At 38.6% G+C, this 22,795-nt stretch overlaps 1 protein-coding gene across 5 annotated transcripts in view; it reads left to right on the top strand.

The window, feature by feature from the left end:
- LOC134669117 (tyrosine-protein phosphatase Lar) overlaps nucleotides 1–22,795 on the top strand; it is a 680,297-nt gene that overhangs the window by 209,675 nt on the left and 447,827 nt on the right. For all 5 annotated transcript variants that reach the window (XM_063526652.1, XM_063526651.1, XM_063526653.1 and 2 more), the window contains exon 4: nucleotides 21,744–21,785. In XM_063526652.1, the coding sequence (XP_063382722.1) occupies nucleotides 21,744–21,785 (42 nt within the window). The remainder of the gene's footprint in view (nucleotides 1–21,743; nucleotides 21,786–22,795) is intronic.

Genomic DNA, 22,795 nt, shown 5'->3' with positions numbered 1-22,795 from the left:
TCGTAACTGATTAGCGATCTCTTGGTAAGAGAGTCCTTTGTTAAATAATTTTCATTTCAGAAGGGCTCTTACTGTATTCAGTGGTGAAGTACCTAAAATATAATCTGACTCAAGTGTATCTGGAGTCAGCATCAATAGAAACGGATGAAACAATGCAACTTATGTCTTTGTTTCTACAGTTCGCATTCAAAAGTATGTATTTCAAATGTCTCGAATCTAATTGATGATGTATGTATCGTTGTAGGGTGTTCCATTCTTCCCAATTTTAAATTTTTATGTCACTTCGCTCGACTTGTTCCCAATGATAAAAAAATCATATATGCCAAAAAATTCTTTGACTGTACTGTAGGTACATGTTGGTCTCACGGCCCGATTGAAACTTTAAGATACGTCAATTCATAGATCTAGAAACAATATGGATTAGATGTTAGTGTGAAATATGACGTTACTTCAAACAAAAACGTTAGTTTTAACACTGACACATCTAATCCATATTGTTTCTAGATCTATTAATTGACGTACCTCTAGCCGCCCACGTGTCAAAACTTGCGAAGATAAATGCAATTTTGATTTGTCAAAATAACGATTCAAATTTGTGTTACACTGCTGGGCAAAGGCCTCCCCCTTCTTCCGCCACTCGTCACGGTTTTGTGCATGTTCCCGCCAGTCGCTGCAAAAAGCGTCAAGGTCATCCCGCCATCTCTTTTTTGCCCACACACTTTTGGGACACACATTATTAGGCATAAAAAAAAAAACGATTCAAATTAGAATGGAACGGTAGACCTTTTTATAGGCCTCTGGGCAGCTACAGGTTAAAGTTCGAATCGGGCAGTTAGACGTAAATTTCTACGGATAAATGTTAAGCAGTCTATAAAAATACAGGCGGTGTAATTTCACTCAAAGAATATATAGGGTGCCTATTCTCCCACCCGTGTTAGGGTAATGGAGATATAAGGCTAGGCGTAGAGGAAAATGGGAAATTGCTCTTTGTAGTTAATGTTAGTGAAAGAGTAGTTTTTGTACATCATGCTCGAGGGAGGAATGAAATAAGAATTTAAATGCTTTTGTTGAGTTTTTCTGGGTAGTATTGTTTTATATATAAAACACAAAATATCGAATTTAAAGGATAAAATGAAATCCTTTATTGATCGACCTGCTAGTGATCGCTCCAAGTTTTTCTTGTAAAAATATAATTGTACCTATTATATGTATCCCTGATAGTTAAACAAAGTAAAAAAAATATTTTTTATCTCTTGTTTTAAAAGAATATTTGGTTAACTTGTTTACTTTTGTGTCAAAATGTTTTATATTCTATTGCATAGTGAACTTCAAATAATTCTCCGTTTTTCCACCTTTATATTCTGTACGATCCACACCAATAAAATTAAATCCACGCGATCGTGTTTTGTTTTTCGAAGAGTGAATAAAAGGGGTTTTTCACTTCTTTTTAACGCACCCGAACAAATACGAGCGCTCACCGTTCACCGTTCGAGTACAAAATTTGAATTTAGACGGGATTCGACTAATTTCAATTTAAAGTGATTGCGAGATAGGAAACTTAATTAATTTTGGAATTTCATCCATTTCTTATGTACCAGTCACTTGCAATAATGTGTCAGCCAATGGAACTTGCTAACTATGTAAACAAAAGTCACTAGTAAATTCATCATTCTTTGACAATATCAGTATGGCGGTTTATTTACATAGAAAGTTCCATAGAAAGACAGTTTAGTATGTTACACATCGAAGGCAGCCAAAATATGTGACGCGCTCTTATGGCTCTACAACTAAGATCGTGTCAGATATTATTGCAGTCTTTGTTGTGTAACATATTATTGCAGGTGACTGTGCGAGTAATGTATTTGAAGAATAAAGGATTTTAAAATTTAACTTTATATTTAAAATAAAATTTAACTTTATGGTTGATAAGGTACTGTTTTTTATAACAGCCAATGTGGTTGACAACTCGAATAAAAGCATAAAATTAATATAAAGTCAGATTTAATAAAGAGTTACGAACGAAACTTGAACAATGTGTGAAGCCAAACTTATATCCCAGTCTCAATTTACCAAAAAACTCGCTAACCCTTCCCCTCATTCGACAGACGTAACCCAAGACGGCGAAATAAAATATACCCTCAAAAGAACAAAGGGAATATAATTTAAAGACAGAAGTGCTGAATATATCATACTTTTCACGTTGAAACTTACACACGTAGTGTTCATTCTTTTATAAACTTGCACCGGGTGTGACTTTTAAATAAGATCGTGTTACACGTGGGTATTTTTCATGGAAGCGCTTTGGCTCTTTCGGTCGATTCTGTTTTTAGAATTTGATATGATTTTCCTAAGTGCGACCAAAATGTCTTACGAGACCATTCCTTACGACTACAAAGTTACTTATCGGTATCGGTATGTACGGACTTTGCGGATGGGGGCTAGACGAACAAAAGTGTAAGAGTTTTCCGTCACGAGTTTAAATACGTCACACTTTCTTAACCGATTCGGGGCTGATGACACGCCTGCCATGTCGTCAATGTTTTTTACGTGTGGCGTATGACACGGGAGGAGTGTCATCATATTCTATGGCGCATGGCATGGCTGCCGTGTCATGAAATGATTGTTCCACGCCACAGCCAAAAGTTTTCGAAAATGGAACACGCAACGAATCGGTCTTAGTTCCACCGAGTGTTCCCCGACCTCCTCCTCCTTAAGTCGTTCCCTCACTGCTGAGGATCGTGGCTTCGACGGAAACGTTGCAATAGGCTTCTCCATTTATTGCGGTCTTCAGCTTGATGGAGAGCCTGTGACATCGGCATCTGCAGTTCTTTGGAGACCTGGTCTGACCATCGCGTTAGACTGGGTCCTCTTGGTCGCCTACCATTAACCTTGCCGATTATAATAAGTTTTTCCAAATTATCAGTACTCCGACGTGCTATGTGGCCAAAGTACTGAAGTATCCGGGGAAGACATATTGTAGAGAGGCGTTGTTGTGTGTCTAGTTTCCTTCAATATCGAGACGTTAGTACGGCGTGCTTTCCAGGGAATCCAAAGCATTCTTCGCCAGCACCACACACACGCATTTTTTTATCAGATAAGTAGGTATTTTGATATTTTTTTTTAAGTAGTCGTGACTACTTTATAAATTATAAACTGAAATAGATGTCATATATTTACTAAAGAAGTCGAAAGAAAAAGAAAAAGGCTGAGACCGGCCTTCACCACTGGAGGGCTTTGTGAATTTTTCTTTAGTATTTGACATGTTTTTCAGTTTACATTCAAGGTCGATCAAAAACCATATCAAATTGCAGTCTGAATCGGCCTCTTGGTGCCTCGATCTTTTTTCATATGCAAATCGGATACGGTTCAGTTTTGCTCTGTGCTGTGTTTGTGCTAGCCCGGTAGCTTTGTCAGAAGTATACTGTTTTAAGAGTGAAACGTGGGAGCCGGTCACGTGACCGCGAACTTTTAACAAAAGGTTTTTATTGCATTGGGTGTTTTTAACCCTCGACACAAAAATGAGGTGTTATATACTAAAAGGGGGGTATTAATGTCGTTTCATAATGAAAGTGTAACTTCGTTTGTATGGCGGCGGCTAGGTGCGTGTGACTCTTGAACGAAATCGCAGTAAGTAGTAGTAGTAGTACCTACTACTTACACACAGGTTTACATTAAATTTACAGAAATAGGGGTACAAAGGCGAACTTACCTTTACTTAAATACTTACTTGGGGGGGGGGGGGGGTAAGGGTAACTACTACTACCTATACCATTAATACTGTAAATATGGAAGTAGTGCGTTTGACGTTCTCGATATTTTTTTATTCGATAACGCAAAGACATAACGGATTTTAATGACATTGTACATACCTACATATAATTTGACAAAGAATCTTTTATCCGGAATTGAACCCCCTATCGAGTTGAAATTGAGGAAGGATATAAGAAAGGATAGGAAGGAAGGATAAGGGAGTATACTAGAAACAAAACCATCAAGTGTAATATTTTTATAATGTTGTTCGTGTTCATATCGTGAAGAGTGAAGCCGCTTGTTACGATAGCAGTTGCACTTTGAGACGATATAGGAGAGTTAAAAATCGCATAGAATTTACAATCACAACAGTCAGTCGAGTCGGACTCGCGCACGAAAGGTTCCGTACTATTACGCAAAAAACGGCAAAAACATCACGTTTGTTGTATGGGAGCCCATTTTTATTTTGTTTTTAGTAATTGTTATTACAGCGGCAACAGAAATAAATCACCTGTGAAAATTTCAACTATCTAGCTATCACGGTTCGTGAGTTACAGCCTGGTGACAGACAGACGGACGGAGAGACGGACAGCGGAGTCTTAGTAATAGGGTTCCGTTTTTACCCTTTGGGTACGGAACCCTAAAAAGTAATATTTTTGTAACGCTGTTCATCTACAGTGGAGCCCCAAGTTATTGCAGCATTAGTCGGATTACACGCCGCGGCGAGATGACAAGTTAAGCGCGGCTCATCGCCTTAATGTAGGGGATAGCCTGTCACGCTCGCTATCGATTAAAAATGTACACCGACGTGTTGGTTGCCCTTAATCCTTGCTGCTTCGGTACGATAACGAGACTGGCGGTCTAGCATAAGCTGCGGCATAAGAAAAAAAGGTTTGAAAGAAAGGACTGTTTAGACATTTCACCGAGACGTTTATTTGACGCGTCGCCATGGCCATTATAGATGTCCACTCAGCCCGTTTGAAAAATGGTTAAAACTATCTTATGTCATCCAGGCTTCGGAACCGGATCAATTAACACTCAATTGATCAAAATCCTCCCAGTGCTACGGTTGAACATACATATAGGTATATCTACGACACATATTTACTTCAATTCATAAAATGTTTAAAGACATCGGCATATATTGTCATAGATCGTCTAAAATAAGCGGTGGGCTTTTCACGTTTTAGAGAAAGGTTTATTAATTATTATAAATGCGTTGTCAGAATGAAAAACAATAAAAAAAAACTACATTCATTGACTGTTGCTTTGCCTATTTTGATATTCTAAAACCTTTCAGTGCTACTGCCGTAGATCCAAAAACAAGGCATAAACTAAAACAATTCCTCCAATTACTCATCTGGCGTTGTTTTTTTTCCACACACCGGCGGAATTGGCCGTCACTCCGATGCGCACTCGCGCGGACTCCAACCCGCATTGTCGGTGCTTGCAGAGTCGAATATTTAGATGAACCACGTCTAAAATCGAAATTTCGTTATCTGCCTCTATCGCTCGAATCTGCGCCAAAAATAACGAAAAATGTGCCATTTGTGCCCACTCTGCAACACTGACTAACGGCGCGATTCGGGAAATGAATTAGAGATGCACTAGATATGAAATAGTAAAGATATGTGACGTTCCACGGCAAAAGGTACCTTATGCCGTGGAACGTCACATATCTTTACTATTTCATATCTAGTGCATCTCTAATTCATTTCCCGAATCGCACCGTCATTCGTTGATTCGTTCGCGTTAAGAATACAGTAAAATCATCATTGTCTGTTAGCCTAGCTGCGCCCGTAATCAACCAAATCGTTCCTGATTAGAAAATCAAGTTCAAACTGTTCAAAGTCACCAGTTGAAGGCATGCTTTTTAATTAAGAATGATTTGATTAGTTACGAGCATCGCTAGGCCGGCGGACAATGTTATGATGATTTTACTGCGTTCGGAACGCGAACGAACTATGCATACGGCCCGATTTTAACAACGTGTTGAATATGTCACACCGATACGATAAAAGTGACGTTTTTGGTTATAGAAATATCACATTAGACACTGACAAATTAGTATCGTATCGGTGTGACATCTTATAAGCATTGTTAGAATTGGGCCGATAGTATAGCCTGCGCTCCGTGTGCGATAGCAATAACGCTCCCGCTCTGATCCAGCGCCGGTTCAAACCGGTACGCGCCGGTTCAGAGAGCTTTAAACTAGATAGAACCGGTCGGAAACGGACGTGGATTAGTTTGTAGTGTATTTGAGTAATGGGTTTTGCTTTTTGTAACATGTGTTGAATGGGGGCATGTTTGCGATTTTATATTGGTGTATGCATTTTGTCTGACTTTTCTAGTAATTTTTAATAAGGAGGTTTATTAGGTAATTATAATAGTCCTAAGATATCGACGTGTTTATATACCATTATTTAATTTTATTGTATAGGTACTTACCTACGAATATGGGCAGAAATGTTTCGTGCAATTCCTTTTCAAGTTTCGCCTATTTTCGCAAATAGTCAATGGATATTGAAATACGATAGCGGTGTCGGCTCGGTTTCAGCTGCTGTGTTGTTGTTGTTACTGTCGCGGTCGCGCCGTGATGGAAGCGGTCGCGGTCCTTAACGAACGGTTACAGTGTATGTGTTCCAATCTGCGCGTTCTATATTTCACTTTTTTAAACTGTGTCATGTTGCCGTGTCTGCAGTGGATATTTACTACTTATGCGTTGCGCTGTTGCGTCGCGCGTGGTGGTAAACATCATCTACATTTCGATACTCCACAACACTGACGATTCATTCGTCAAAACTGCTCAAATGCAGTGGAAGAAGGCGTTTTGTTCTTGCGCTACGTCCCCATACTTACATACTCGTAGTCATTATTCGTCACTTTAGAAGAGATAAAACGTATGGTGCCCGCAATACGGTCACATCGGCACAAAAGGCATTATAAAAAACTCTTCTTTATTTTTACAAATTAAGGTCTAATCTCAGAAAATCATACTAGATAATAGTGGGTACACTGGTTACTGCAGACACCATACGAAGACATTAAGATGCTTGTTAAGTTTTATGATTAAGGAAGTTAGTGATCAAACCGTAAAGTCGTAGAAGTGTACGGTCTCAAAACGCTAATGGCGTTATTCATAAGACTCAATATAAGCTGCTATCCATTTGTCCTTAATCTGTCATATTGACTTCTGTATTTGTAAGAGAGGGATGAAAGATAGATTAACTAATCGAGCCGTATAATATTTTGCTCGTATGCACATTGCACTCCCCACCGAACGCTCGACAAGACGGTCACCACCCTAGTTTTAGGCTGCTTTCCACTGATGTGAAAATTAGAAAAGACGTACGGGAATCCACCAATAGCATTCGTTGTTCAACGGAATGGAGAACAGATGTGAATTACAACCAATGCTATTGGTGGATTCTCGCACGTCTTCTCTCATCTCTGCCTCAGTGGAAAGCAGTGTTAACCTAGCTCTACACGCTCCGCTTAAGCGACCACTCAGTGTCAGCTTGTTGAAGAACGCGTTTTGCCGCTGCGCTGCGTCGTCATGCGTCATGCTGGTATCTCGGAGGAAGCGAGCACTTTCCACCGGTTTCTTTGTTGGCGGACGTCGTATGGTAATTCCGCTTCCTTCCCAGTGGCCGGGGCCCCCATAAATTAGGTGCCAACGCCGCGAGCCGGCTGAAAAATTACCAACTAGCGCGGCGGCGGTATGGCCGCTGGATGTGGCAGTGGTGACGCGTTATAATTTAATTCGTTTGTTACATCTTCCGTAACCAATCGGGCAATTGTAACACAAAATATTGCAGTATAGTACAGTTTTTGAGGTTATAAGAACTAAATCATCATCAACACTTTTAGTATGACTTAAGTATTAACAAATTGTATAGCAATGTATAACACAACATTAAAAACGAACCATATTCATCAGCTATTTGAGGTGATGTTACTTTTCTGGTCAACCTCAATACCGGTATTAGTTACGGAATTCCGGTATTGATGGCCAGTATTGGAGTGGCAACCAAATTGTATTGCGCTTCGACCGAGGTCAGGGTGACCTGGAACCTTCGGAAACATGATTCCCAGCCGGGGCTTAAGAAAGCCCTGTTTACACTCCACGGCTGCACCTTTACACCAAGGGCCCATTTCTCAAAAGCTTGTAACTTGTAATCAAAGTGGAAGTCCCTTTCTAACAAAAACTCAAAAAGTGACATCCGCTTGTACCACAAGTTACAAGCTTTTGAGAAACGGGCCCCTGATGGTTCCTCAGATTGAAATTTTCTCAGACTTCGTGCGCGAATCGTACAGAGTCACTTCTAGAAATTTTGCATCACGAACGAACCCAATATACAAAGTGATGCCAGTTTCTGCCTGTTTACGGATCGTTTAGTCAATAATGCGAAATGGGACGAAACTTCCCGATACTTCCCAACTTATAATAATATACCTACCGTATTGTTACTTTGTTACGTAATCTCTAATTTAACGGAACCGTGCCAGGTCAAAAGTATTTATAGGCTTAGGTAATTCAAGCGTGAAAACTTTTAAAGAAATTACGAACATGACGCGTTAAATGTTAAGTATGACATGTGTCGACGAATTGAGAACATTCTCTTTTTTTAAGTCGGTTAAAAACTAGATGAGCATTTAAGCTAGCTTTGCACCGATTTTAATACAACAAAATGAGAGGGTCAGGTACTAAAGTTCTGGAACATGCATGCAAAGAGGATGTAACCCAGAGTCGAGGATCGGTTAAGAGAGATGTATCGTGATGCTTCGTGAACGTCAGCCGCCCCTCCGCTGGTTGAGGCAGGAAACTCTCTGTGGCCGCACCTTCATGTCTGAGGATCGTGGTCATCGGTGGATGTGGATGCTCCATACCTATTTTGTGTAATCTGCTTCCACTGTTGCCTGGGGCCCGTTCATCCCGTCCCTGACTACCGAATAAAATTTGGTTGATGCATATATGGTTCAATCTGATTAGGACCGTCTCAGGTCTTGAGGTAGAAATTAAACGAAATGTAACGTCTGAACAGTTTGCTCAGCAGGAGTAAGGGCCCGATTCGGATTTTGAAATAGACATCTATTAGACATCTTTTAGACATCATCTAACCTCTCAAATTTGACATTTGCGCGACTCTGGAGATACTCTTGTACGTTTTCCACAGTATATGACTTAGAGATCCAATTCACATCTAATAGATATCTTACTCTATCTAACGTAAAAGTGACATTCGTTGCCCAAATTGCGCTGCAAAAGAGAACTAGTTGATATCTAAACTATAACGTATCTAGAATGGATCTAGTACGTGTCGTCTCTTGTGAATATCTTGAAGTTCGAATACGGCAGTAAGATGGTCGGTTATTTAATATGCCTGTCACGTTCTAACATGTATGAAAGTGTGGAAAGTGACTCATGACATGACAGGTGATAAAAATGATACCGCCCGCAGATTTACCAACACTCTGTTAAGGCGTATTCGAATTTAATATGAATCTTGCTCACATTAACGGCGCGATTCGGGAAACGAATTAGACATTCACTAGATATGAAATAGTAAAGATATGTGACGTTCCACGGCAAAAGGTACCACTGCCCCGGCTGAATATTGAAGCGGCGTTAATAATAGCGTAAGCGCCAGCCGCCATAAACACACATATCTCTACTATTTCATATCTAGTGCATCTCTAATTCCTTTCCCGAATCGCGCCGTAAGTTATTTATGTGAGAGATGTAATACCAAAACGACGTCACTTTTAAAGTGGAATTCGCCTGATAAACTACAATATCCTTTTTCGTTACGTTTGCAATATTCACAATAAACCGGATATTTTGATAGACTATTTATCGGACTTTCATCGGTAAATATTAAAACGTGATTTTAACGGTAGTTAAAATCAACAGGAAATTCAGTTTGCAGTTGGATTCGGTCAAATAATAATTTCGTATGAACTGCTTTACTTTTTATTATTTATTAAACACATTTTTTTAACTTTTCGAAGGATTTAAATGGTTTAAACTAAAAAAAAATCATTTATAATAGGTATCTACATACGTACGTACATACGTATATGTATTTAAGACCAGTTTCGCAAGCATGGTCGTCAACCAAAAAATGTATAAGGGGCCATCCATTAATTACATCACACGTTTAGGGGGAGGGAGGGGGTCAACAAAATGTGACATATTGTGACATGGGGGAGGGGGGTGACACAAACTTTGTGACGTCACTTTAACTTCATCAGTAACCGAAAATTTATTTAATTTATTTTATTCGCTGTACATTTAAATAACAAGTTTTCAAAACGATAATCGTTTTTATTCGTTTAATTTTCTTTCCTAAGCAGGTTTGGGTTATAAAATTACTAATATTTATATCGTCAAAAATATTTTGATAAAATATTAATAATACTTAGGTACTTACTTAATTCGATTTGGCGATTTCGTAGAAAAAAATGTGACGTCACACTAGGGGGGAGGGGTTTGCCAAATGTGACCAAGTGTGACAAGGAGGGGGGGCGGGGTCAAAAAACCTAGAAATTCGTGTGACGTAATTAATGGATGACCCATAAACAGATGTAAAGTAACTACTTTACTTGAACTGTGTCATCTACTATCTACTCTAGTCTTCTAGATTGATGGTGGTGTGTGAAAATTATATAAACATAAAGTTAAAACTGGAAAAATTACTGTCTTGGATGAAACTTGAACTCACGACCTCTGGATCGATACTCCAGCGCTCTGCCATCTGAGCAACCAAGACCTCATCCATAGCCAGCAAATCTTTCCACCATATTATTTTAATAAGCTTGATAGCATCGTTCGCAGACGCTTCTGCTTGTCAAAAAGTAAAATCTATAAACATATATTATAAGCGGTCACATTTGTTTTTGCGGTCTTATAAAAACGTGTTTACACTTTTCGCACAAATAGAAGTACTCCTGAATCCTCGCACGGCCCTAACGACGTCGTCACAAGCTTGAAAATCAGCATAATTACGTCACGAAGGTCATCGCGACAGGAGAGCCCCTCGACATCGACCCGCGTCTGATTTGTGAGGGAAAAATACCAAAGTCAGTGAATCGGCACTCATGGAGTCCGGATGCCGGTAATTGAGTTAGCTGTTGCTCGTGGTGCCTGTTTGCGAGGCTGCGAGAATGGCGGATAGCGTTTTTATTTTTATTTTATTTAGTTCCCCCCCCCCACATCTAGCGTCTTTCGAGCGTCGGCGTCTACAACTCTATGGCCGCTGCTCGACGCAACGTCGACGCAACTGCGCAGCGACGTCATTTTCCATAGCGCTGACCAGACGCCGACGCTCGAAAGACGCTAGATGTGGGGAGGGGGGGGGGCTTAGCTTCACTGTGCTGAGGCAGTGGGGAGACACTCCTGACTTCGGGCAAACTCGGCTCCGTTCGGCTCAGCATTGCTCCGAGCAATTATTAGGATTGGCACCACTTGACGGCCTTTTGCGTGCACGACAGATAAGATAATTACTTGAATTTTGACAACCCTAAATAGCCGAAAAGGATATTGCCATACATTAGAAAGGAATAGCATGATTCTTCCCTGAATCGCTGTCAAACTTCGGTTTTGTAGGAAGTGTCCTTTCTGTACGGTAGTACTATTATTTATTCTGTGGCTGAAGCTATGTTTCAAATCTTGTTGAATCACTATCGTGCAATCCTTACATTCGTACATTCCATTTCTAACCGCAGCTGCACCGGTAGTACTGAACGCGTCGCTGTCATTGTCAATTTCCATAGTAAAATGAACAGTAGTGCAGTTGTCGTTGGAAATGGACTGTCACCTTTACGTAACGAACGAAACACAAAAGTCACTGCCGCACTAGTGTGAAGGAGTGACATATATAGTGATTTATACAAGGATTTAATAATAACTGTTATCCGCTGTTTTCCTAGCCCTCTATTTAAGAACTCGCGGCGGATACGAATCAATGCGATGAATAGGGGAAACGAATTGCAGAATCGATGAGTTTGCTACAGAGATTCTGACTGATATCGGATACGGATACAATAAGAGGCATTCCAACTTTGAAAATAGCATTTGATTTGATATTCATCTCTGTGCATGTCGCATTTGGATGATCAATATGAATGAGATTTTTAAAATTTGGAAATAATGCACTATCTCTAGTGTGAGGGGTGATCGATTGTGTTGGACCTTCGTTTTTGTGTACACACCGCCGTGTGTTGCTTCTTCCACCCTTCTTTCGCCCTACACGACAAAATTTCCATCTTAACCAATTTGATGGTTGGCACGCAACCGTCTTCACCACTTTGATGGTTGGCAGGCCTCAACTGCGCGTTTCTCCTCATTTTCTTCCTGCTAAACTTTGGAATGCACTGTCGCCCGCGGTATTTCCGGACCGGTACGGCCTTCAACCTTCAAGAAAAGAGCGTAAATACTCCCACCTTATAGTCCGGGCACAGAATAAATAATAGTACTAGGTACAGAAGACTCACTCTCTAACAAAACGCGTCTGAGACGATCAGGACAGATATGGCCGCTAGGTGGCGACAGCGCCACGCGCGGCTTATGGCTAGCCACCAAAATTGGTGTGGAACGGATGTACTTTTAGCTACCTGTAGCAAAGCGATGAAATCACGGAGTCAGCCACGCCTGGTCCGGGCAACAAAAATGCAATCCCTCTGATTGTTGCAGCTAGGTGTCCAATCAAATGGTTGGCGGTACCTAACTGTGAATAACGGTAACGGTAATAATAATAACTAATATTAGGTTAGGTTTTTTATAATGTGTTTATATGTATTTTTTATTGTTTTGTAAGTGTTTTTATATTTTACTTTTATATACATATTATAAAAACCTAGCCTAAGAAAAATGATGAATAAAGAATAACTAATATAAAGTATAAAGTTATGTACTCACTGAGTATAATTGCATGAATTCTATAGTAATTTAAATTGTATTTTTCTTAATTACTCGTAATGCATGTTAATTATAGGGTGTAATAATGTTTTGAAAAGATGTGTCCCGCCGAGTTTGTTGCCGGTCCCATATTGGGATACCCTCCTCCAATTGAGGGGGGATTTAAATCTTCTCGGGGCAGAGGTGTACGGTTGGAGTCGGTAAAGTTTTATTTGACGTTCATAAGTGCATTGTAATATGCCTACTTGAATAAACTATTTTTTATCTTTTTTTAATAATATGACGGTCGCTCTCTGTCAAAACCCCAAAGTCGTCAAACGTTGCGTTTATCGATTCGAAACATCGGGAGGTTTTCTAAATTTACTATACGCGATATAATCCGTTCAGGCGTTCACCTACATAGTTTATTATATGAGTAACCATCGCGGTAACCGACGATGTTGTATATGTTATCAAAAAATCAAAAAAAATCAAAATACATTTATTTCAGATAACTAAGATCCATACATTGATACATTCGACTCACAATAATAAAAATGTTATATGTTAAATTAATTAATACGTAGAAGGATCCATGTTCGGGCCAGAGGCTATGCTTTATAAGTGAGCGTATAATTGGCAAACTAAGTTATCTAAGTCCAATGAATCTAGTATGGGAGGCGTTCGGATAACGAACCTATTCAACTTTGTCTTATTTCCTCTCGGTATCGCTGTAATTATTGAGCAGAGTTTGATTGCCGGGATTACAGGCTGCGGGTTTGAATTCGGTTGGGGCAATTTGGATCGGGAATACAAGATTAGTGGGTAGTGGGTTTGTTTGAATCTTTATGGTACATTTTCTGACAATTTATTAGTTGTTATTCCTTGAAATATACTCGTACTCGAATTTAAGTTTTTACGAAATGGCGTTATAGATGATTATTGGTTAACGAGAAGCGTTTTTGTAGCGTTTTATTTAATTACTATATTTAAATACTACTACTTCTTTTTTATTCCACTTGTAATAAAAGTTCGCTCATGTGCCCCTGTGTTTTATTTTTGATAAAACTACGTGAAGCGAGTTAGATATTTGTTTATGAGAAAATGAGTAGGTAAATATGACTCTGAATTGCCTTATTAAATCTGTTGCCAATTCTTTGAAGCTTTATTATTTTTGAGGACCACACTGAGAGAAAAGTACAACAAAAATACACTTAGAATTACAAAAATAAACTTAATCCGGGGACAAGGAGAGTTAACTAATAGGAACAAACTGACTTTTGCAATTTCTATTAGTTCTTGCAATTTCTATTAAATATCTGTTTGTTGAAATTATATTTGGGATTACTGAGCTGTTTGTAGAAATAAATAAACTTTACAGAAATAGTGAAACGTCCATAATTATTACTAAAACTTAATTTTTTCCCCCAGTACAGAACTGTTTTTAATTCCTGGTGATGATTTTTCTCTCAGTGCAAGTTTCAAGACAACTGTTCCTAAAACCTGTTTAGTCTTCCACAAATCTCCAGACCACCCTGATACCGGCTCTTTATCATTATGAATAGCTTGCCAAGCCATCCGGACGATATTATGCAAAACTGCCCCAGCCGGAGAAGCGGACTATCCGCGGCCGCATCTGGAAATGGACCCGGCTGCATAAACAATAACATTTACACTGCTCCGGTACTGTGTTTTAATTACTTGATTCGTGGAACAATAGCATCAGCCGCAAGGAGTTCTTGAGCTGCTGGGAATGAATTAAATTATAGCATAGAATTGCAGCTTCAAAGTGATGATGGACGTCCACCCACAAGATGGACAGACGACCTTGTTAAGGCCGCCGGAAGACGCTGGATTCGGGTCGCTTCCAACCGGTACGAATGGAGGTCCAAGGGGGAGGCGTATGTTCAGCAGTGGACATCTTATGGCTGAGATGATGAAAGTGATGATAAACGACATAGACAAAAAAATACTCAGTGGAGGTTCTGAGGAACATAACTATAAAACTCCCGTGAGACTTATTAAATAAGATTACTTTAAACGGGTCACCACGAACCAGCTGAACCAGTAAACGTCGTGCGCTCGATCAGTAGAGGCGTTGCAGTAGGTGCTAGAAGCATGCGAAGATCTTCGAATAAGGAATCGAAACATGTCGAACGTTTTATAATAGCGAGTAACCCGATTAAAACAATTTTAATATCTCAGGAATTCGATCAAATGGATGACCCCATATAGAGACATGCTTCATCGTCATCATATATCTAAGAGTATGACTCTTGTCGGTGGAGCAATTTCCATGTTTGGCGGTTCTCTGCCTTCTCTTTGACAACCTGATGAGAGACGTGCTTAGGAGAATATATTTGCGGCACGGTTTCCCGTTATTAAAATTATTTAGGCAAGGGAAGTCCAGGAGACTTGTCCAGGTGGGAAACTTCAAGCATGTTATTAAAAATGTTTTATTTTTAAGCAGCCCACCTTTTCTATAACAAGGTCTAATAGTAGTTTATGTGACTGCTACATAATGAAAGGCATTAAAACACGAGTGTGGGTTTAAGAAACGAACGAAGTGAGTTTCTTAAAAGGATCACACGAGTGTTTTAATGCCTAATTATGTACAGTTACATACACTACTTTATCTACACACATATAATTACCTTCTTTTATATATTCACTAACCTCATATTTCAGTCGACATCCATCGTTGCTCTCTGGCGGCACTCGCATTTGAGAGGTGCTGTCTCCTTAAATATCTTTTTATCACTCATTTTATATGAAACTTTTGCTTAAAACTTATTTAGAAACAACAAAACAAATTAATTTTATACCTAAAACTAATTAAAAGATAAACTGTACGTCAAATGGCGGTAAATGAAAACTTTTTTCACACATGTCACGCATCTGTAGTTTTTTTTTAAATTCATAGACAAACGAATGAAGTCCCTATTCTCATGTCACTCGAGATAAAATGTCGTACGGTTTATATTAAAAAAATATACTGAATTGACGTTTCGTATCGATAATTGTTTTAATATCTATGGATACTAGAATAGACACCCACTTGAGTTTTGATAGCTGTTCCAAATTTAAACTCATAACCTTACAAAAATCTATAAAGTTATAACTTTAAAGTACCGATTTTGCCTACTACCACAGATAAGAAAGTACTCATAGTAAAATTGGTTGTCATAATGCTGGTCATTTCCTATGGTTTCTGAATGCATTTTAGAGCGTTAATGATATGTGCGTAGATAAAGTAATTTAGTATGTCACGTATAGTACAGTGTACAGTCCAGCTTAAGTAACGTCGACATACTAGCTGTAAACCTATAAGTTAGGGAACCGACTCGACTGTACAATTGTACATATTCATCTTGCAGAGTCAAAAAACCGGGCAAGTGCGAGTCGGACTCGCGCACGAAGGGTTCCGTACCATAATGCAAAAAAAAAAACAAAAAACAAAAAAAAAGCAAAAAAAAAAAAAACGGTCACCCATCCAAGTACTGACCACTCCCGACGTTGCTTAACTTTGGTCAAAAATCACGTTTGTTGTATGGGAGCCCCATTTAAATCTTTATTTTATTCTGTTTTTAGTATTTATTGTTATAGCAGCAACAGAAATACATCATCTGTGAAAATTTCAACTGTCTAGCTATCACGGTTCGTGAGATACAGCCTGGTGACAGACGGACGGACGGACAGCGAAGTCTTAGTAATAGGGTCCAGTTTTACCCTTTGGGTGCGGAACCCTAAAAACTGCCAGTACTAGTTTGAATAAGATGATACCTACGCTCTGTGTTCGTTGTGAATTACAGCTGATCTCTGCAACTTACCGGCTCGTCTTTAGTATAAATAACTGTTAAACTGAAAATAATCAGAAGCGGCTGGAATTTGCATAAGGTGCTGTGGAGTTATTCCATAAATGAATTCCTTGCCGGCGTCTATATTTCCGTGTTCTTATAACCCAGCAACCTTCAAATCAAGAGTGAACATGCACCTTCTGGGCGAGCTCGCTCCATCGTGGGCCACGTCTACGCCTCGGCTAGTCTGTAGCCATGAGTAAGCCCATTCATAATAAAAAAAAATAAAAAAAATGAGCTAGTTCGAGTGGGGCTTGAGTCCGACCACATTAAGTTTTCATGCCAAGTTCTGCGTCAAGTACTTTGCTCTCAAATATTGTCACCAAGTCAATACCTTTTTGAAGCTACAGATGACGTGACTGGGAAATCAAATTACACTGGCCTTTGGGTCTATTGCAGACGATTTATGGTGTAAGACACAGCCTGGGGCGGAATTCTGGAAACGCAGGGATGCTCAGCACCTGCGTTACCCTCTTGGCATCACTATCTTTTTGCCTATCCAAGTAAGCTGTCTTGGCAAATTCCTGGGAAAAGGGGTAAAGGTCGCCCACTTACCACCTGGAGGCGCACAGTTGGAAAGGACGCTGCATCAGCTGGTCTTGGTTAGACCGAGCTGGAAGTAAGTTGGAAGGCCGCACTGGACCCTAGAGCCCTATGGCTCTGACGAGGAACAGAAAGACAACCATCATCATCATATTAAACTGCTTTTTAGGCACATATCTATTCTGAAAACTACAAAACAAGGCTGTGTCAAAGACTTACACTATATCTCGGTGCAATCAATCTACAGATATTGTATGCATTTTATTTTGGTCTCAAATCTGGTCAGATGATCAAAAAATATCGTGAGGCTCAGTCTGTTTTCGTTTCAAACACCGATCAAACCTTGTTTCATAAAATACTCACATTCTTTATTTAACATTTTGCAGAATCCAGAATTAAACTGGGATTACATCCCGAAAATAAAGCTACTAACTTCTGGTATTTACAGAGCTAGGCAGATATTCATAAATATTAAACGATGTGGCAGAATAGTTTCATGCAAGCGAAAATTTTGCGTCGATTTCGGTTGCATTATACTTGGCACTATTCAAGATGGCGGAACACTGGAACTAAATCATGAGTGCTGTTATTGTTAATTTTGAAAGCAGAATGTTTGGTTCTTGCGTCTATAACAATTGAAATAGAATAGAAATACAAATCTCAATCATTGTTAGAAAAACAGATAGTAGTCGTTTTCGTAATAACTATTGCCTGCGCCAATTCTTAAGATTACACGACCAATCGGAGCCCGATCTCCCAAAGAACTACAAGACTCGTCCTTATTGTGTCCTCTGCTTTAAGACTCGACTCAGTATTAGGTAAATTCTTCAAATTTAGACTCAAATGACTCTAATTCTTGACTAATGACTATTGACTAATGACTTATGAGAGAACACTAAGATGAGGTAAATTAATATTTTACTCCATAATTTCGCAAAAGTGTAAGCATGTCATAAAAAGTGTAATAATAGCAATAAGCTAGGCGTTTCTGAATATCTGCCGCCGCCATTACAACGCATTATGTATTAATGCCCCCACCGCCACCCTAAACGGTTGCAGACAGACACTATTGACACAGTAAATAGTTTGCAAACAGTATGCTAATCTATTAACCATAAAATATGTAATACTACTTTAATATTTTAGCCTTAGGGTAAAGTTATCATTAGCGAAGAAACAAAGGCTTCGTAAAATAAAATAAATGAAATAAACTATGTTGAGACCTGCATAAAATTATTACACCTTGCTGGCAACAAGTTATACGTATATCAGTTGATAAAATGTAGGTAATAACTATACGAAATGAAATGCCCTTGTACGGAACAGCTCATTGAATGCCCCCTGAATGAACTATGAAGTATCCCTTGCAAGGAGTAAAATTCATTAAATAATCATACTGTTCATAAAATGTTTTTAACAGCAGTTTCAGATCTGGAGTGTTCCATCTATTAAATATATTAGCGGGCTTCCAATCGATTCGCGTGGAAGTTGCAATGCGCTCCATGGCTAGAATTGGTCGGACGCATGTCGCGCGCGACAAAGATGTGAGATAGATTAGATAAAAATATGTACAAGAAAGATAAAAGGTCTAAATCAAAAATAGCAGTCACGAAGGTTGGTGCAGGGCAATGACATCACAGCCATTTTTGGGCCTCGTTTTGCATTTTTTTGGCATGTATAATGGAGAAAGTCCCAATGAATCGTTCGGATTGATCCCTGCCGCTTTTCCGCCATCACTCTACGCGACAACATTTCCATCTTCACCAACCACGTCAGTCATATTCGGGCGCACGAGCGCCGAGCTTACTAGGAGTCGAAGTGGTGGCCATGATCGAAATCGGCCGGCACTTAGATGGTTGGCAGTCCTCAACTGTGTGTGTCTCCAGAAACTTCCTGCCTCGCACAGCTAAACTGGAATGAGCCGCGGTATTTCCGGACCGCTTCGCTCGGTCAAATACACTGTTTCAAATATGTGCACTGTATTATGTGAGGTTATATAGTGCGATTGGTTGACATTGTCATGTCCCTCAGGATTCTCTTCAGCCAAGCTGGCAAACATGCTTAATACAATGCACTGATCACTTTACTCTGTAGATGGAGCATCTAACTTCGAGCTAAACAAATAACTATATACATTTGCTTCTGCCTGCGACTTCTTATGCGTAGAATGATGATGATTGATAAAAACTATTCTAAAATCATTCTCCGGGTTAAAGCTATCACCGTAGTCTGTTACGCTTAAATCGAGTTAGATTAAATATACGTACCTATGCGTAGGTGCGTTTTAATCTACATTGCTTCAGCGATTTAAGCGTAACAGACCAATATTTGCCAGTTTTTGTTTTGTGTGTGTGCTGCTTAAGAAGGTGAATTTAAGTACAATGCTAACGATTCGTTACAATCTTTTAAAAGTTAAATGTTATTAATACAATGTACCCAACGAGTCATTAAAAGGTGTCTCGAGCTGCTGGACAAACATGAAATGTACATATTCATTTGGCAATTTCAGCCAAGTGGACAAAGACAGACAGTGTGTTCAGGTGGTCACTAAAGGCACATTTTTCGTGACTTCTGGCCCTAGTCTGTGACAAGTTCGACAATGTGCACGTCTTAGGATTTAGTTGCACTTGGCTGGTTTTTTATTTTATTTTACAATGCAAGGACAAAAATGCGAGTTTCCATTAATCAAAACATAACTTATGACTAAATAAACGATTATGAATTTAAATGGCATTAATTATGGTAAGATAAATATGTTCAACAATATGTTTTTCTTTGTCTTTTTCTTAAATCTGCAACGGATTCGGTTCTATGATGTGAAACTTGGCAAAATCTTCCGAAGGACAAGATGTTGAATAAGCTTCCTATTCAAGTATTCTGGAAACGAGTAACAAGCTACTGAAACTTAGTAAACTTGACAATCACAGGCTAGAACAGAAATAGGTCTCGCAGTGGTTTATTCCCTCACCGTTAATAAATTATTGCCGGCAGGCCCAGAGCAATGTTGCGAGATAGTTACAAAAGGAACATTTTTTGTAACAGTCCTCGTTTGTGACATGTGCGTGAGTTATGCTTTGGCCGTTCTTGGCCGATTTTTTTAATGCAAGGACATAAATGTGAAATGTGTTATCCCATATAACATGTGATTATTCATTAAACGAAACGTAATATACTCAAGAGCCCTGGTTCAGAATTGATGGTCTGACAAGGTCCTCTAAAAAGAAATCTGAGCATAGCTAATTCCTGACTTTTCCTTATATTTTTTATTTATAAAACCGTTTCGTTATATAGATACCGACATACAAAGCATATCATAGAACGTTAAAGATAGGTTCTTTTCACTCGTATGTTCTTCCAAATGTTGTAGAACTCCACCAAAAAAGAATTTCTTGATATATAACCTCCAGGAAGTACTCTTCAGAGAAAATTAAGTTGAAAATATTAACTGTTTCAACACTGGCGGACCTAATCGCGGATGTCTACTATAATTAATTATATGAATTATATCTCGGACATGCAGGCCAATTCAAATTACATTTTGTCACCAAATAAATGTTAGTTTATGCCTTTGCCCGTGCGTCTCGTTCGTGCCAAGACATGTATGGACATGTATGGACGCGGACTTCCGAATGATAACAAAGTGACGTCATTTAGATATCAAAATGTTTTTACGTTCCAATAGGGTATTCTCCTACTAGTCAAATCAGTTATGTACTTTTTAGAACTGTCAAAACGATTTGCTTATGTGGAATTTATGTGAAACATTACATCGTGCCGTCACAGTCAACTCACCTACTTTTTATATTTCTATCCGATTTATTAAATAGAACTTGTGTTTAAAAATAACTCCTATCTGTGTTTTTCTAATAATTATCTGGTGCTTTATTTCATGCATGGTGTAAAATAATTTATTTTAAACACAATATAATACCTTATTGGCCTCGTGAGATTAATGCTACCGGAAACGGAAATAAAGAATGTATTAAAAACGCCGGCCATGCTGGCAAAACGCTCCGTCAGAGGAGATAATTCAAGGGACGTAGGAACCCTTCTTGTAATATTAGCGATATTGATGATTTGCACTTACGAGGGCCAGTTGGCTGATAGCGAGTATTAAAATCGCAAATGACTTGCTGGTTTTAGTTTTAATATTAAGGTTTTTAGTATTTCTCGGTTCTATATATTTATCTTGTGCTATTAAACGCAGCTGTTAACTTTCGTTAACAGCGCCATCTATCTGACCCTTTTTATACTTTATCGAATCCTAGATAGCTAATCGATAATCAATATTTTACGCATCCAAAAAGGGTACGTAGTTCCAGAGACAGTCCATAGGTGGCGCTGTAATTGATGGATAGCGAAATCACTTTTCCAATGGGCTCCCTCAAGAATCAAGATCCTCTTTTCTTTGTCAACAAGCAACGAACAACTAATCGTCATTTTCATTGTTATCTCTATGAACTCATTTAGATGTAATTCCTGTAGGACATAACTACAGTGTAGGTTTAACCTCTAGCCATCCAGAGGCCTATAAAAAGGTCTCCTGTTACATTCTAATTTGAATGTTTGTTTTGACAAATCAAAATTGCATTTTTCTTGGCAAGATTTGACGTATGGGCAGCTAGGGGGTATGTTCAAAGTCTCTTAATATTATAAGTAAACAATATTTATGATGTTTTTCTGTTTGTTTACAGATCTTGGAACCCTGTCCCAGCAAGGGCTCCAACACCACACCCGTAAGTACAAACAAAACCTTTCTCAAATTATTTAAATTGAACTTTATAAATAATTCGAAATTATTGAATAAGATTTTTAGCTATACACATCACACCTTAAAACTATACGGCAACCGCTTTTGCATAAAATTAAACAACATGAAAAATAAAATTAAAACGATTAACAATATCGTCTATTGTTAATCTTCATTGTAATGAATGAAACTAATGAATAAAAAATATAAAAATCATTACCGTGAAGGAATATATTTTAATCAAGGAACTAGAATAGTTAACTATAAAGGTCTTCCGTCACTGATTGCAATACACTAATTTCATGTTGAAATATAATGTCGATAATACGTACATATAGTAGATGATTAAACGAACTTTCCCAAAGTGAAGTTCGATCACTATTATATGAGTCGCTTCATTCGAAGATATAATGTTTTAACAGGTAGTCCCTTAAACCTACAGGCAACTAGCACGCTTTTAGAGTACTTCATTTGATTCAAAATCGGTATTAGTAGTTCCGGCGGCCACCACCGGGGGGTGGGGAGCTGCCGTAGACTTCATTTTTTAGAGTCACGAACAAAACTTTCTTTTTTGGGTCACCTAGGGATGGGTGGGTGATTATATTTATATCTTCGAATGAAGCGACTCATATAATAGTGATCGAACTTCACTTTGGGAAAGTTCGTTTAATCATCTATTATATTTCATCGCTTCATTCTCGATATAATGTTTTAACAGGTAGATGTTTAGAGTTGAAAGTTTTGTGAGAAAATAAAAACTTATTCTTTTTATTAATTTATTTTAATTTTTTATACTTATTTAACATGCCTAATAATCACAAAAGGTATTATTATATGCAGTTAAGCACTACACTTAATATTTAGGAATCGTCATTGTCACTGACATTGGTTTCTGGGAAACAAATCGATCTAGCGAAATCATAATCATCATTACAATTGATTATTGGTCGGTTATAGAATTTGGCAAAGGTTTTAGAGTTGCTGGTCCAGCCAGCC

Source organism: Cydia fagiglandana, chromosome 11 (assembly GCF_963556715.1).
Source record: "Cydia fagiglandana chromosome 11, ilCydFagi1.1, whole genome shotgun sequence".
In the NCBI taxonomy this organism is placed as follows: domain Eukaryota; kingdom Metazoa; phylum Arthropoda; class Insecta; order Lepidoptera; family Tortricidae; genus Cydia; species Cydia fagiglandana.
Note: the sequence above shows the minus strand (reverse complement) of the source record. Positions and strands in the feature narration are given on the sequence as shown.